Source organism: Physella acuta, unplaced genomic scaffold, assembly GCF_028476545.2.
Source record: "Physella acuta isolate Inbredline_101_S28 unplaced genomic scaffold, ASM2847654v3 ptg001759l, whole genome shotgun sequence".
Lineage (NCBI taxonomy): Eukaryota > Metazoa > Mollusca > Gastropoda > Physidae > Physella > Physella acuta.
Window position 1 is genome coordinate 1 of NW_026733269.1, and position 15,155 is coordinate 15,155.

Consider the following 15,155-nt stretch of genomic DNA (forward strand, 5'->3'; position numbering starts at 1 on the left):
AATCCACCCCCGTCTTGTCAACATTAAATCAACTTTGAATCAACATCAAAGCAACTTTTAAACAACTTTTAATCAACTTGAAAGCTATTTTAGAGCTTAGAGAAACCATCAGAGTTTCTTCCAGGCATCTCTTCGGCTTAGCCCCCCCCCCCAACCCCCGAAAAAAAATTTTACCGCCCCCCCCCCCCCCCGAACGAAATGAAATTTAATATAATTTATATAGAAAATATATACTTTTAACAGTGTCCGCCCCCCCCCCCACCCCGAAGAAAGTCTACCGCCCCCACCCCCCCCCGAAAATTTCAAGTGCCCCCCCCCCCCCCCCGGAGAAAAAAAGTCTAGAAGAAACACCGAGAACCATTGACAAGTCCTTAGAGTGACCTAACAGAATAGACGCGTAACAAAATGACAGAAGGCCACACAACAGAACTCCCAGACACAACCAATGAAACGGGCCCAAACTTGCTTCATTATCAACCGTTCTTCAAGTGAAACAAACCATTGAAAACTTTCAATATCCAACCGTCTTCAAGTGTTTGTCTCAGTTAGTTCCCCTTCCGGTAACCGGAAACATGACGTCATTACATGGAACAGAGTGTCGAGTGCCAGTGACGTGGACAGTGAAGCCTCGAGTTGAACTCGACGTAATGTGACGTCATATGATTTAGTCCATGCCAACATGCTAGAGGGTGGGTGGAGGCGTGGGGTGGGGCTGGTGGAGGTATGGGGGGTGGGAGTAGATCATCGTAATACAAAACGCTAGAAACAAGCAAGTAAGCTGAAGACAATGTGCTTGTAATCAACTTCAATCCCACACCTCCACCCCCACCCCCCCCCCCCACACACACACACACCCAAACCACCACACAACGACATGATTTGTTCAAGCGTACAGCAGATATAGCAGGTAGAGCAGGTACAGCAGGTAGAGCAGGCTATAGCAGGTACAGCAGGTAGAGCAGGTACAGCAAGGGTACATCAGGTACAGCAGATACAGCAGGTACAGCAGGTAGAGCAGGTACAGCAGGTACAGCAGGTACAGCAGGTACAGCAGGTACAGCAGGTAGAGCAGGTACAGCACGTAGAGCAGGTACAGGCACGTAGAGCAGGTGAGCAGGTACAAGCAATTCTCATCAGATTCTTTAACCAACTGCTTGCGATTAATTAAAGCAGGTAAAAAAAGTCTTCACTAAAAAAAATTTTCCCATCCTATTGAATGACGTCATGTCCATTCTTCAGGTGTAATCTGACCTATATAGTTCCAGGTGAGGGGTGGCAGATAATGAGTCATCAACAGCCTACCCAAACAAGAATAAGTCTGCCGTGCTATACATGGACTTGTAAGCTGAATTGATGTCGGTGTTGACATAGGCTACAGAATAAGAAATACGGCAATACATAGAATAAGATTTTTCCCAATGTTTCTGAATGTGTGTTATGTTATAGCTTTGACGAGATAGGTCGACCTAGACACTGAAATAATGGAACAACGCTTCATCTTATAGCTTTGACGAGATAGGGTCGGCCTAGACACTGAAATAATGGAATGACGCTTCATCTTATAGCTTTGACGAGATAGGTCGGCCTAGACACTGAAATAATGGAACGACGCTTCATCTTATAGGCTTTGACGAGATAGGTCGGCCTAGCTACTGAAATAATGGAATGACGCTAACGTTATAGCTTTGACGAGATTGGCTACTCAACAAACTAACATCAGCAGTTCGTTAATCGAGACACAACTGACCATCGTCCATCAGAGATTGGGGGAGAACGTTTTTTGGATGTTTTTTTTTCAACTCTCCACCCAACAATTGTACTAAATTACATTTGCCAATCCCTTGTATGCTGTTACATTTTTCACCTTCCCACGACCTTGACCTCGATTTGTTTCAATTTTTTAGTGGGATTTATATCGAGTTAATTCCAAAGATCACCGGGGGCTGGTACTGTATAATTTTATGGGTTTTTGGTTTCTAGGTCAGGTCTGTGGTTTATAACTATCACCCCCACCCCCACTGTTCTAGCCCCTTAAATAAAGTTACATCATCGCCAGCACATAACTAAAGGAATTGACGTCTGCCAACTGGTTACACTTGTGGTGGCGCTAGTTTGTGGACTCACGGTGCAGGAGTGATGTCTGTCAACGTGCTCAACTATCACGTGACTCACACTTCCTCATAAGACGTGTTCTCCAGCAGCGGTTGGATTCTGATTAATTAATTAGTTAGTTAGCGCTTGTTTGATGGTTCTTGTCAGATAGGTCAACAATGGCCAACTGTGGTCAGGTGTTGTCAGGTGTTGTCAGGTGTGGTCAGATGTGGTCAATTGTGGTCAACTGTGGTCAGATTGTGGTCATGTGTTTGTCAGGTATGGTCAACTGTGGTTCAGATGTGGTCAGGTGTGGTCAATTGTGGTCAAATATGTTCAGATGTGGTCAGATGTAGTCAACTGTGGACAGATGTGGTCAATTGTGGTCCGTTGTGGTCAGATGTGGTTAATAGTGGTCAGATGTGGTCAATTGTGGTCAATTGTGGTCAGGTGAGTTCAGATGTGGTCAGGTGTGGCCAGATGTGGTTAGATGTGGTCAGATGAGGTCAAATATGTTCAGATGTGGTCAATTTTTGTCAATTGTGGTCATCTGTGGTCAACTGTAGTCAACTGTGGTCAACTGTGGTCAGATGTGGTCAGATGTGGTCAACTGTGGTCAGATGTGGTCAATTGTGGTCAATTGTGGTCAATTGTGGTCAATTTTGGTCAATTTTGGTCAATTGTGGCCCACTGTGGTCAGGTGTTGTCAGGTGTTTGTCAGGTGTGGTCAGGTGTGGTCAAATGTGGTCAAATGTGGTCAGATGTGGTCAGATGTGGTCAGGTGTGTCAACTGTGGTCAGATGTGGTCAATTGTGGTCAATTGTGGTCAATTGTGGGTCAACTGTGTCAGATGTGGTCAGATGTGGTCAACTGTGGTCAGATGTGGTCAACTGTGGTCAACTGTAAGCAATAGTAGTCAACTGGGGTCATCTATGGTTATCTAAGGTCAACTATGGCCAATATACTTCAATACACATATGCCAACTGTCCCTGACTGTAGCTGAGTGCTCTAACACTCGGCCACACATTGCAAGAAAAACGACAGCTAGAAGGTAAATTAGCCAAAACAAGAACAGGGACGACGATAAACGACACGAGGCAATAAAGTTGACAAATTTACGAACCAGTGGAAACTTTCTACCCACTGCAGTTCTGACCTTCACTGCAGAACTTAATTGGTCAGATTGCTATTGGCTGATCTACCGGGGTGTATGCTCAAGGCAAACGTAGACATTGTCAAGTATTTAGTGGAAAAAATGTCAATGGCACAAACTTGTAGACCAGATACCGAAAACATTTCCATGGGGAAAATGTTGATTTAAAAATAAACCGTTAGGCCCTCCAAGTTGTGACGTCCATTATAACATATTAGGTTTTATAAAAATCCTTTTTGTTTTACAACAGAAAAATTCCGAATGGTAGAATCGCCGAGCCAAAAGGGTCCCACTCACCTAAAGACTGACACTTCTCACATAAAAACTGACACCATTCACTTAAAGACTGACACCATTCACCTAAAACCTGACAACACTTACCTAAAGACGGACACAAGAACCGCAACTCCACCGTACAGTTTTTGTCGCAGTTACCAATGACGTAGACGCTCGTGCTATCCGTGACGTTGCAGGACACCACGTGATCGCTCTCTGTTGACAAATCCGTTCTTCGGCACTGGGCTTCGATGACGTCACCAGATGAACATTTGTAATTGGAAATCTGTAAATACACAAAGGATATCTGTAATAAAATAAAGAACAGTGTTGCAATATACCTAAATATCAACAATGTGTCCATAATTGTCCATTACAACCACCCTAAAAATATCAAAAACCCCGAACACCATCTAGCTAAGTTACAATTATATTCATCATCATCATCATCTCATCATCATCATCATCATCATCATCATCATCATCATCATTATCACCATCATCATCATCATTATCACCATCACCATCATCATCATTATCACCATCATCATCATCATCATCATTATCACCATCATCATCATCACATTACCACCATCATCATCACCATCATCATCATCATCATCGTTCATGTGGTCCCCCTCTGGAGTATAGAGACCCCTCCTCTCCATTGTAATTTGTTCCAAGTTGGGTCCACGACATTCCGGCTACTTTTGCTTCTCTTACAAGTTTGTTTTGGCCTAGCTACTTTTCCTTTTGGGGATTCCGGTCTAGTGCATGTCAGTTGATGTTGCTTGTTGGACTACGCAGGGTGTATCCAATCCATCCCCATTTACGCTTTTGTATTTCTTTACCAACAGGGTCTTCCCCAGTTTTTCTCCACAGTTCGGCATTGGTATTATTTTTTCAGGCAATCTGTTATTCACAGAGTTTCTTCCAGGCACCTCAACTGCTAGAACATGTTCTTGACCCCCAGGTTGTGTGAAGGGAGTTGAGTGCGGACCCTGGCCTTGTTGGTGCAGCTTCTGATGTCATCATCTGCTCCCCCCCCCCCCCATCCTTCATTACTACACTACATAGATATGTCAAGCGATCCACCTCCGAAATATTCCATTTCTTGTATCCTAAGTGTGAGCTCCTGTTTATTGTAAATTCATCACATTCTGATTGATTTTTTTTTAAAGTTGATCTCTAAGCCTGCCTGAAGTGCTTCTTCACAAAGTTTGCTTAGCTTGGACTGGGCATGCTGTTCAGTGTTTCTTCCAGACTTTTTTCTCCGTGGGGGGGGGGGGGCACTTGAAATTTTCGGGGGGGGGGGGCGCTCAACACTTTTAGGGGGGGGGGGGCGGACACTAGTAAACGTGTATGGTCGATAGACTTTCTTCGGGGGGGGGGGCGAAGAGATGCCTGGAAGAAACTCTGATGCTGTTGTTGATGTGAGAGGAGGCTGATGTTGTCTGCAGAATCGGAATTTCAACTTTTTTGGTCTGATGTTGTTATTCTCATAATTGAGTCAGACGATCACAAAGATCTTTGGCCAAAGCGTGCCGTACTCCTGTTTACAAGACACCATAACTAAAGCTCTATGTAGCTCAACTACAAGCTGAAATGTTCAAGCCTTACTTACACCTTTCAGGCTGAAGACGGTCTGGTTGTCTCCCCTGATAATTGTTGTTGGAAGCCAAGCTGACCAAGAGTTGTCTCCTGTTGGAGAGATGGGAAGTCAAGAAAAAAAACATAAGTCATGTAAAGTCAAGAATAGAAATATTAGTCATGTGAAGTCATGAATAGAAACATAAGTCATGTGAAGTCAAGAATAGAAATATAAGTCATGTGAAGTCAAGAATAGAAATATTAGTCATGTGAAGTCAAGAATAGAAATATAAGTCATGTGATGTCAAGAATAGAAATATTAGTCATGAGAAGTCATGAATAGAAATATAAGTCATGTGAAGTCAAGAATAGAAACATAAGTCATGTGAAGTCAAGAATAGAAATATTAGTCATGTGAAGTCAAGAATAGAAATATTAGTCATGTGAAGTCAAGAATAGAAATATTAGTCATGTGAAGTCAAGAATAGAAATATAAGTTATGTAAAGTCAAGAATAGAAATATTAGTCATGTGAAGTCAAGAATAGAAATATAAGTCATGTGAAGTCAAGAATAGAAATATAAGTCATGTGAAGTCATGAATAGAAACATAAGTCATGTGAAGTCAAGAATAGAAATATAAGTCATGTGAAGTCAAGAATAGAAATATAAGTCATGTGAAGTCAAGAATGGAAACATAAGTCATGTGAAGTCAAGAATGGAGCTTCATGTGAAGTCAAGGATCTAAATGTAAGTCATATGAAGTCAAGAATGGAAATATAAGTCATGGGAAGTCAAGAATAGAAATATAAGTCATGTGAAGTCAAGAATGGAACTACATGTGAAGTCAAGGATCTAAATGTAAGTCATATGAAGTCAAGAATGGAAATATAAGTCATGGGAAGTCAAGAATAGAAATATAAGTCATGTGAAGTCAAGAATAGAAACTATATACATCATGTGAAGTCAATAATGTAAATAATATGAGTCATGTGTAGTCAGTAATGTAAACATTATAAGTCATTTTCGGGGGGGGGGGGGGGGGTAGACTTTCTTCGGGGGGGGGGGGGGGCGGACACTGTTAAAAGTATATATTTTCTATATAAATTATATAAATTTCATTTCGTTCGGGGGGGGGGGGGGGGGCGGTAGAATTTTTTCGAAGAGATGCGTGGAAGAAACTCTGGTCATGTGAAGTCAAGAATGGAAACAATATAAGTCATGTGAAGTCAAGAATGGAAACAATATAAGTTATGTGAAATCAAAGATGAAAATAATTTGAATCATGTGAAGTCAAGTATGGTAACAATGTAATGTCAAGAAAAAAACAAGTCATCTTATATAATATTGAAATGACGAAGGCCTACAGCGCTTACATTGTTAAACCTTGCTATTGGAGATGTCAGATGACAGAATGACATGTCACAGCTGGAAGGTGACACAATGACATGTCACTGCCAGTAGGTGACAGAAATTGTCATGTCACGACATCCCAAAATCCCTAAGATTATATTTACAACACACTGCATGTGTTAATCTGCAACACACCGTATGTGTTCATCTTCAACACAGTGGCGTAGCTAACGTAAGAAAGGTATAGGGGGCCCAAGGCAAATAGGGGCCCTTTTCGAACATTTTAGGGGGGGGGGGTTGCAAATCGAAAGTCTGAGGGGGGGTGCAAATTGAAAGTCTGAGGTGGTGGGTGCAAATCGATAGTCTGAGGGGGGGGTGTGCAAATCGAAAGTCTGAGGGGGGTGCAAATCGAAAGTTTGTCCCCGGTCGCCGGGAAGGGTCGCTACGCCTCTGAGGGGCCCACTAACACTTTTTGTATAGGGGCCCAAAAATCCTAGCTACGCCACTGCTTCAACACACCGCATATGTTAATATGCGACACACCGCATGTGTTAATCTTCAACACACCAGGTAACAGTGTTAAAAAATCGATACACCAGGTGTGAAATGAGATGAGTTACCGCCACACACGCGAGTGGTGTGTGTCTGTGTGTGTTAGATCTATTTGTGTCCGTGAATGTGTGTGAGGGGGGGGGGGGTTCAATGCGCGTGTGTGTGAGTGAATGTGTATGTGTGGGGGGGGGTCAATGTGCGTGTATGTAAGTGTGTGTGTGTATTTCCTATCAGTTTTGGTTACATCAGAACTGTTTATAATTTATTCATGTCAGTCAAATTGTATCCAGTGTGATAAAAAGGTAACTCTCCCTCCAAAAAGTTATACTATTCTCCTCTCAACATTTTTACTTGCCCGTGCTAAGCTTATGTACATATTAAATTAATTCGTTAAAAAGTATTGTATTTACATTTTTTAGTATTACTTAAGTATTCAACAATTCGATTAATAACGGAAACGCTAAAATCTCAAACAAATTAACTCCGGAAACTTACCTTGCACGTGACCAGATATCAAGCAGACGATTCCAATATTCCATATCTGCGCAGACAGGAACGTAAACAAAGTCTGTGTCCTCATCTTGTCCTGTCCTGTCGTCAGTCAGACTTGGACCATAATTCCATGCACACAACGGCGACAGCTGGTCAGCTATCGTCTGCCAACCTAACAGCTGAGCCGTAGAATAATGTCGTGTATCAAACTTCCAACATTTCACTTTTTATTTTATCCAATGAATCACGTATTTCAGAATTAAAAAACTGAGCTTCGAAATCACGCAAACAGTCCACTGTTTCCTTCAAATATCCTAAGTTACACAATATTAAGAGGAAGCGAGAGTCCAACAGAAAACCAAGTATTTAAAAAACCTAGTTAGGTTCCCTTTATATAGTCAGAAATGTGGTCCCGTATTAGCCCGTTTTTGTCGCGACGGGTCAAAGACGGGGCAACGGTCTATAGCCGTGTCGGCTCAAGCGTAGCTGAGATCAGTGAGGCGTGAAACCCAGCTAGAGATTTCTTCACATTCAGTTGGTGGAGGGTTATCTCCCCGCCCGTATCTTATCTCTGCCAGTTGACATCATTTCCTCGCCCGACATCATGATGTCAGACATCGCGATGTTACACATAGAGTCCATGTCCATGTTCACCTGTAAAAGCAATATATATATATATATATATATATATATATATATATATATATATATATATATATATATATATATATATATATACCTATACCTATAAACAAAATATTTCTCATCGAAGCTGATGTGTACATTAAAACTACATCTATTGATCGCAAAAAATCATTATCTTCACCCCCCCCCCCCCTTATCACCACCCATCCCACCATTCTCACCTCTAAAAATCAATGCAGTTAAATGTCTACATTATTACTGTTATTTACATTATGTAAAAATATCTTGATACAATGATAATAAAAACGAACTTTCAAACATATAATTGTGCACGGCCTACAGTTCTAACTCAACCCCCACCCTCCAACCCCCACCCTCCAACCCCCACCTTCTCCACCACCCCAACCCCCACCCGTAACGGTGAGTAATGTCTAGACGTTGCGTGTTGGTCCGTCAGGTCAGCCAGACATATCCTACAGGTGTCAGCACCTCCCACACCTGCCAGACTAGGGGTGGGGGAGGGGTGGGGTGTCAGTCAGGTCATCACGTCTCAGCCCGTATCTGTGACGTAACGCGTCAAATTTTCATGACGTCACATTTCTCACCATGCCAGGAACATCTAGGTCAACATGACCTTGATGGCAACCAACCAATTACAAGTTTCGCTAAGGAGCAATCACCGTCTAGTATGTACGCCTGCTGCTAATGTCCACAGTTTGATGCACCACACAAGTATCCCACAGTTGGTGCACCACTCATGTAGCCCACAGTTGGTGCACCACTCATGTAGCCCACAGTTGGTGCACCACTCATGTAGCCCACAGTTGGTGCACCACTCATGTAGCCCACAGTTGGTGCACCACTCATCTAGCCCACCGTTGGTGCACCATTCATGTAGCCCTCAGTTGGTGCACCACTCATGTAGCCCACAGTTGGTGCACCACTCATGTAGCCCACAGTTGGTGCACCACTCATGTAGCCCACAGTTGTTGCACCACTGAGGTAGCTCACAGTTGGTGCACCACTCATGTAGCCCACAGTTGGTGCACCACTCATATAGCCCACAGTTGGTTCACCCCTCATGTAGCCCACAGTTGGTGCACCACTCATGTAGCCCACAGTTGGTGCACCAATCATGTAGCCCACAGTTGGTGCACCACTCATGTAGCCCACAGTTAGTGCACCACTCATGTAGCCCACTGTTGGTGCACCACTTATGTAGCCCACATTTAGTGCACCACTCATGTAGCCCACAGATGGTGCACCACTCATGTAGCCCACAGTTGGTGCACCACTCATGTAGCCCACAGTTAGTGCACCACTCATATAGCCCACAGTTGGTGCCATACTCATGTAGCCCACAGTTGGTGCACCACTCATGTAGCCCACAGTTGGTGCACCAATCATGTAGCCCACAGTTGGTGCACCACTCATGTAGCCCACAGTTGGTGCACCACACAAGTATCCCACAGTTGGTGCACCCCTCATGTAGCCCACAGTTGGTGCACCACTCATGTAGCCCACAGTTGGTGCACCCCTCATGTAGCCCACAGTTGGTGCACCACTCATGTAGCCCACAGTTGGTGCACCCCTCATGTAGCCCACAGTTGGTGCACCACTCATGTAGCCCACAGTTGGTGCACCACTCATGTAGCCCACAGTTGGTGCACCACTCATGTAGCCCACAGTTGGTGCACCACACAAGTATCCCACAGTTGGTGCACCACTCATGTAGCCCACAGTTGGTGCACCACTCATGTAGCCCACAGTTGGTGCACCACACAAGTATCCCACAGTTGGTGCACCCCTCATGTAGCCCACAGTTGGTGCACCACTCATGTAGCCCACAGTTGGTGCACCACACAAGTATCCCACAGTTGGTGCACCCCTCATGTAGCCCACAGTTGGTGCACCACTCATGTAGCCCACAGTTGGTGCACCACTCATGTAGCCCACAGTTGGTGCACCACTCATGTAGCCCACAGTTGGTGCACCACACAAGTATCCCACAGTTGGTGCACCACTCATGTAGCCCACAGTTGGTGCACCACTCATGTAGCCCACCGTTAATGCACTACTATTGTTGCCCCAAATACAATATCTTGTCATCACGAACAAAACATAACCTTTGACCTATAATTTATAAAGTCAGCTGGTGATAAAATCCAAAATTAGATCTAGGTGATTCGATGTCCCTGATAATCTGGTCACTAGAATTGGGGCTATAATTAGATATATTGGGCCGCAACATGAAAAACACGGATCAGAATAGATACATCAGTTTGGGCATTCGATAAAGTGTTTATTGTGGAACTGATTGATCAAATCATGACATCATCTGACGATAATTGGATTGTTAATTAAACTTAATTTATCACGGTATAAGTCGTTGCTGGCAGCTGTTTGTTTGAAAATTAAATACACTACATGGTAGACATCATCTACTTCACCTGTACTAGCTTCAGTAAGTCTCATGTTAACACAACCAATATTATACAGACACCTGACATAGACACCTGACATAGACACCTGACTTAAACACCAGACCTAGTACAGTCACAAGATATAGACACCTGACACAGACACCTGACACAGACACCTGACAAAGACACCTGACAAAGACACCTGACAAAGACACCTGACACAGACACCTGACACAGACACCTGCCAAAGACACCTGACAAAGACACCTGACAAAGACACCTGACAAAGACACCTGACAAAGTACAGACACCTGACACAGACACCTGACAAAGACACCTGACACTGTAAAGATTACCAACTCATGACAATAAATTACAACCTTACAATAAAATTACATTGATTGTTATCTCGAGAAACTGGGCAATTAAAGATACATAAAACATCGCTTACTTCCCTTTAATTCTCCTCCAAATGAATAGGTTACATCCCCTTTCACCAAGTCATCAACGCACCGAATAAACAAACCTTAGCGAAATAAAGCTCAAAACGGTAAAAAAATAAAAAATTCTTACACCAATATCTTCATGTTTGACTTGAATATAGTTCTCGATTTAAAAGTTCAGATTGTTGTTTGCATGCGATGGTTGTCATATTGAGGGGAGAACCGTGAGTCACCGAAACACATCGCTAGACTCTACAGCACCAGCTGTTCTTGTAGTTAACATTCATCAAGCTTTACAAAAATATGTCAACTTCGTTTTACCTCATCACCTGCGGTGTAAACACATCTAGTGGATATGTATAGTAGATATATATATATATATATATATATATATATATATATATATATATATATATATATATATATATATATATATATATATATATATATATAAATACCTATATACATATTTATAAGCGGGATTCGTCGATTGGATTGTGTTAAAAAGTGGGTGGGGGGGGGGGGACGGACACGAGTTATTACAATAAATAGGCTTTAATCCCGAATATCTAATGCGTATATTTTCAATCACTTTTATCTAGCCCATGTATTTTACTTTTTAACCTACTTTGTCGCACTGATAATTATTGTAACAAAGATCCATCACACGGCCCGTCTAACAAATCACACATTAATTATAACAAAGATCCATCACATGGCCCGTCTAACAAATCACACATTGATTATAACAAAGATCCATTACATGGCCCCTCTAACAAATCACACATTGATTATAACAAAGATCCATCACATGACCCCTCTAACAAATCACACATTGATTATAACAAAGATCCATTACATGGCCCGTCTAACAAATCACACATTGATTATAACAAAGATCCATCACATGACCCCTCTAACAAATCACACATTGATTGTAACAAAGATCCATCACATGACCCCTCTAACAAATCACACATTGATTATAACAAAGATCCATTACATGGCCCGTCTAACAAATCACACATTGATTATAACAAAGATCCATTACATGGCCCCTCTAACAAATCACACATTGATTATAACAAAGATCCATCACATGACCCCTCTAACAAATCACACATTGATTATAACAAAGATCCATTACATGGCCCGTCTAACAAATCACACATTGATTATAACAAAGATACATTACATGGCCCCTCTAACAAATCACACATTGATTATAACAAAGATCCATCACATGACCCCTCTAACAAATCACACATTGATTATAACAAAGATCCATCACATGACCCCTCTAACAAATCACACATTGATTATAGCAAAGATCCATTACATGGCCCGTCTAACAAATCACACATTGATTATAACAAAGATCCATTACATGGCCCCTCTAACAAATCACACATTGATTATAACAAAGATCCATCACATGACCCCTCTAACAAATCACACATTGATTATAACAAAGATCCATCACATGACCCCTCTAACAAATCACACATTGATTATAACAAAGATCCATCACATGACCCCTCTAACAAATCACACATTGATTATAACAAAGATCCATTACATGGCCCGTCTAACAAATCACACATTGATTATAACAAAGATCCATCACATGACCCCTCTAACAAATCACACATTGATTATAACAAAGATCTAGCACATGGCCCCTCTAACAAATCACACATTGATTATAACAAAGATCTAGCATATGGCTCCTCTAACAAATCACACATTGATTATAACAAAGATCTAGCATATGGCTCCTCTAACAAATCACACATTGATTATAACAAAGATCCATCAATTGGCCCCTCTAACAAATCACACATTGATTATAACAAAGATCTAGCATATGGCTCCTCTAACAAATCACACATTGATTATAACAAAGATCCATCATATAGCCCCTCTAACAAATCACACATTGATTATAACAAATATCTAGCATATGGCTCCTCTAACAAATCACACATTGATTATAACAAAGATCTAGCACATGGCTCTCTAACAAATCACAAATTGATTATAACAAAGATCCATCACATGCCCTTCTAACAAATCCCACATTGACTTTATCAACCTCGGCTCACTGATCGTTAAATTAACCAGAAAACCAATGGAGCGTGACACGTCCCAATAGAATTTGGTCCTGCATACTTCAGTACTACACAACACAAACATTTTTCTTTAGCTCTACATTTATTCTTTTTTTTTGTCGGTAGAAAACCAAAGATTACACGCCATTTTAATTTCAATTATTTACACACATTTATTCTGCAGTGACAAAATATGAAAAGTAAACTTTTAAAATGAAACAAGAAATTGAAAAAAAAAACTTGCTATACAATTTTCCACCAACCCATTGAATTTATAATGTACGGCATAATGTAAAACTATCTAACATCATTACCACACATCATCACCACCAACAACATAATATGAGTAACATCATTACCACACATCATCACCTACAACAACATAATGTAACATCATTACCACACATCATCACCTACAACAACATAATGTAACATTATTACCACACATCATCACCTACAACAACATAATGTAACATCATTACCACACATCATCACCTACAACAACATAATGTAACATCATTACCACACATCATCACCTACAACAACATAATGTAACATCATTACCACACATCATCACCTACAACAACATAATGTAACATCATTACCACACATCATCACCTACAACAACATAATGTAACATCATTACCACACATCATCACCTACAACAACATAATGTAACATTATTACCACACAGCATCACCTACAACTACATAATGTAACATTATTACCACACATCACAAACAACAACGTAACCCGAGACAAACATCATTACCACACATCATCACCAACAATAACATAACACAAGACAAACATCATTACCACTTCAGCAGCTACATCTCACCAAGGTGTCACCTGACTGTGAAGGCCACAGTGTTGCAGACGACCAGACGACACGCCTCACGTCTGCAGCCCTCTCCACGGCTCAGTAACGAGACGAGCCCCACGGTGCAACACGGTGCAACACGCCGACTCGTTCATTGTTCGTCGTGTGCCGCCACCGTTAGTCGTGTGGGAGATCGATATGTAAACAATATGTATCGGGTGGAGCCGGATCAGTGAACACAGCGGCAGGTAACACACGTCAAATTATGTAACACGTAATGTCAAGGTCTTCGGAAACTTGGGGGTCGTCCATAAATGACGTCACACTCTCAGGGGGGAGGGGATCCGTAATTTTGTGACGGTGTGTGACAAGGGGAGGGGGGGGGGGGGTTTCAGAAGGTGTGACGTCACACTTTTGCATTATAAAAAAGCAATGTTAGAAAACGAGTTTTAGCCGTTATTTCGCGTTTTAGAAAACTGTTTTAATGAATTGTAATAGGAATTGATCAAAATACTCTATGTTGAGAGAGTTCAAACAAGATTTTGGAGAAAATATCGATGTTTTAAGAAACATTCAACTGCAAATTTGAGGGGGGGTTGTAGACTGAGGTGTGACGTCATTTTAGGGGAGGTCTGGCTTTTTGTGGCGATGTGTGACGGAGGGAGGGGGGGAAGGTAAAAATCGTCAAAAAAAAGGGTGACGCCATTTATGGATGACCCCTTGTTTAGTAGGTAAACGGAAAAAAAGTCACAGGAAAAAAAAAACACAGAAAAAAAGTCACAGTTTTTGCTAGGAAAAAAAGTCACGGAAAAAAAGTCACAATGGAAAAATTTTATCGGAAAAAAAGTCACAGAAATAAAGTCACAGAAAAAAAAGTCACACAAATCTTTTTAGAAATATTTTGATTTATTTGTTAAGAATTGTAAACTTGTGTATGTTTATTGTTGTGGGTTGTATTTTTTGATAGCTTAAATTATTTACAGACGTTAAAAGCATTATGGTTTATACAAATTGTAAGTAAAAATACTCTAAGATAATTTACACAACAATCTTAACTTTTGTTACGTATTTAGTTACATACGCGGTAGAAAAGTTAACTATAAAAGAAATTTAGGCATATCATTGTGTTTTGCATAGGTTTTGCCGTAGGCTATTCTATGGTCGGCCTCTCCTCAGTCGGCATTGTCCGAACATATTTTGTGTT

General features: G+C 41.4%; 2 protein-coding genes across 2 annotated transcripts; both read right to left on the reverse strand.

Moving 5' to 3' along the window:
- Nucleotides 1-883: 883 nt before the first annotated feature.
- Nucleotides 884-11,300, reverse strand: LOC131930339 (uncharacterized). Its single transcript, XM_059286768.1, has 5 exons — nucleotides 11,148-11,300; nucleotides 7,510-8,160; nucleotides 5,146-5,222; nucleotides 3,627-3,807; nucleotides 884-1,140 (listed from the first exon to the last, which is right to left on the reverse strand). Exons 2-5 carry the CDS (start codon nucleotides 7,592-7,594, stop codon nucleotides 884-886), a joined length of 600 nt encoding a protein of 199 aa, XP_059142751.1. The 5' UTR covers nucleotides 7,595-8,160; nucleotides 11,148-11,300.
- Nucleotides 9,019-10,260, reverse strand: LOC131930340 (elastin-like). The gene has a single exon (XM_059286770.1). The coding sequence runs from the start codon at nucleotides 10,258-10,260 to the stop codon at nucleotides 9,019-9,021; it is 1,242 nt and encodes a 413-aa protein (XP_059142753.1).
- Nucleotides 11,301-15,155: the final 3,855 nt, after the last annotated feature.

Excerpts from the sequence above, each read along its gene's own strand:
- LOC131930339 (XM_059286768.1), bottom strand. The coding sequence starts at position 7,594 with ATGAGGACACAGACTTTGTTTACGTTCCTGTCTGCGCAGATATGGAAT. Across the intron at positions 5,223-7,509 it reads GATATCTGGTCACGTGCAAG|GAGACAACTCTTGGTCAGCT; the intron begins GTAAGTTTCCGG and ends TCTCTCCAACAG. Across the intron at positions 1,141-3,626 it reads GTTCTTGTGTCCGTCTTTAG|AATCTGATGAGAATTGCTTG; the intron begins GTAAGTGTTGTC and ends AGTTGGTTAAAG.
- LOC131930340 (XM_059286770.1), bottom strand. The coding sequence starts at position 10,260 with ATGACAAGATATTGTATTTGGGGCAACAATAGTAGTGCATTAACGGTG.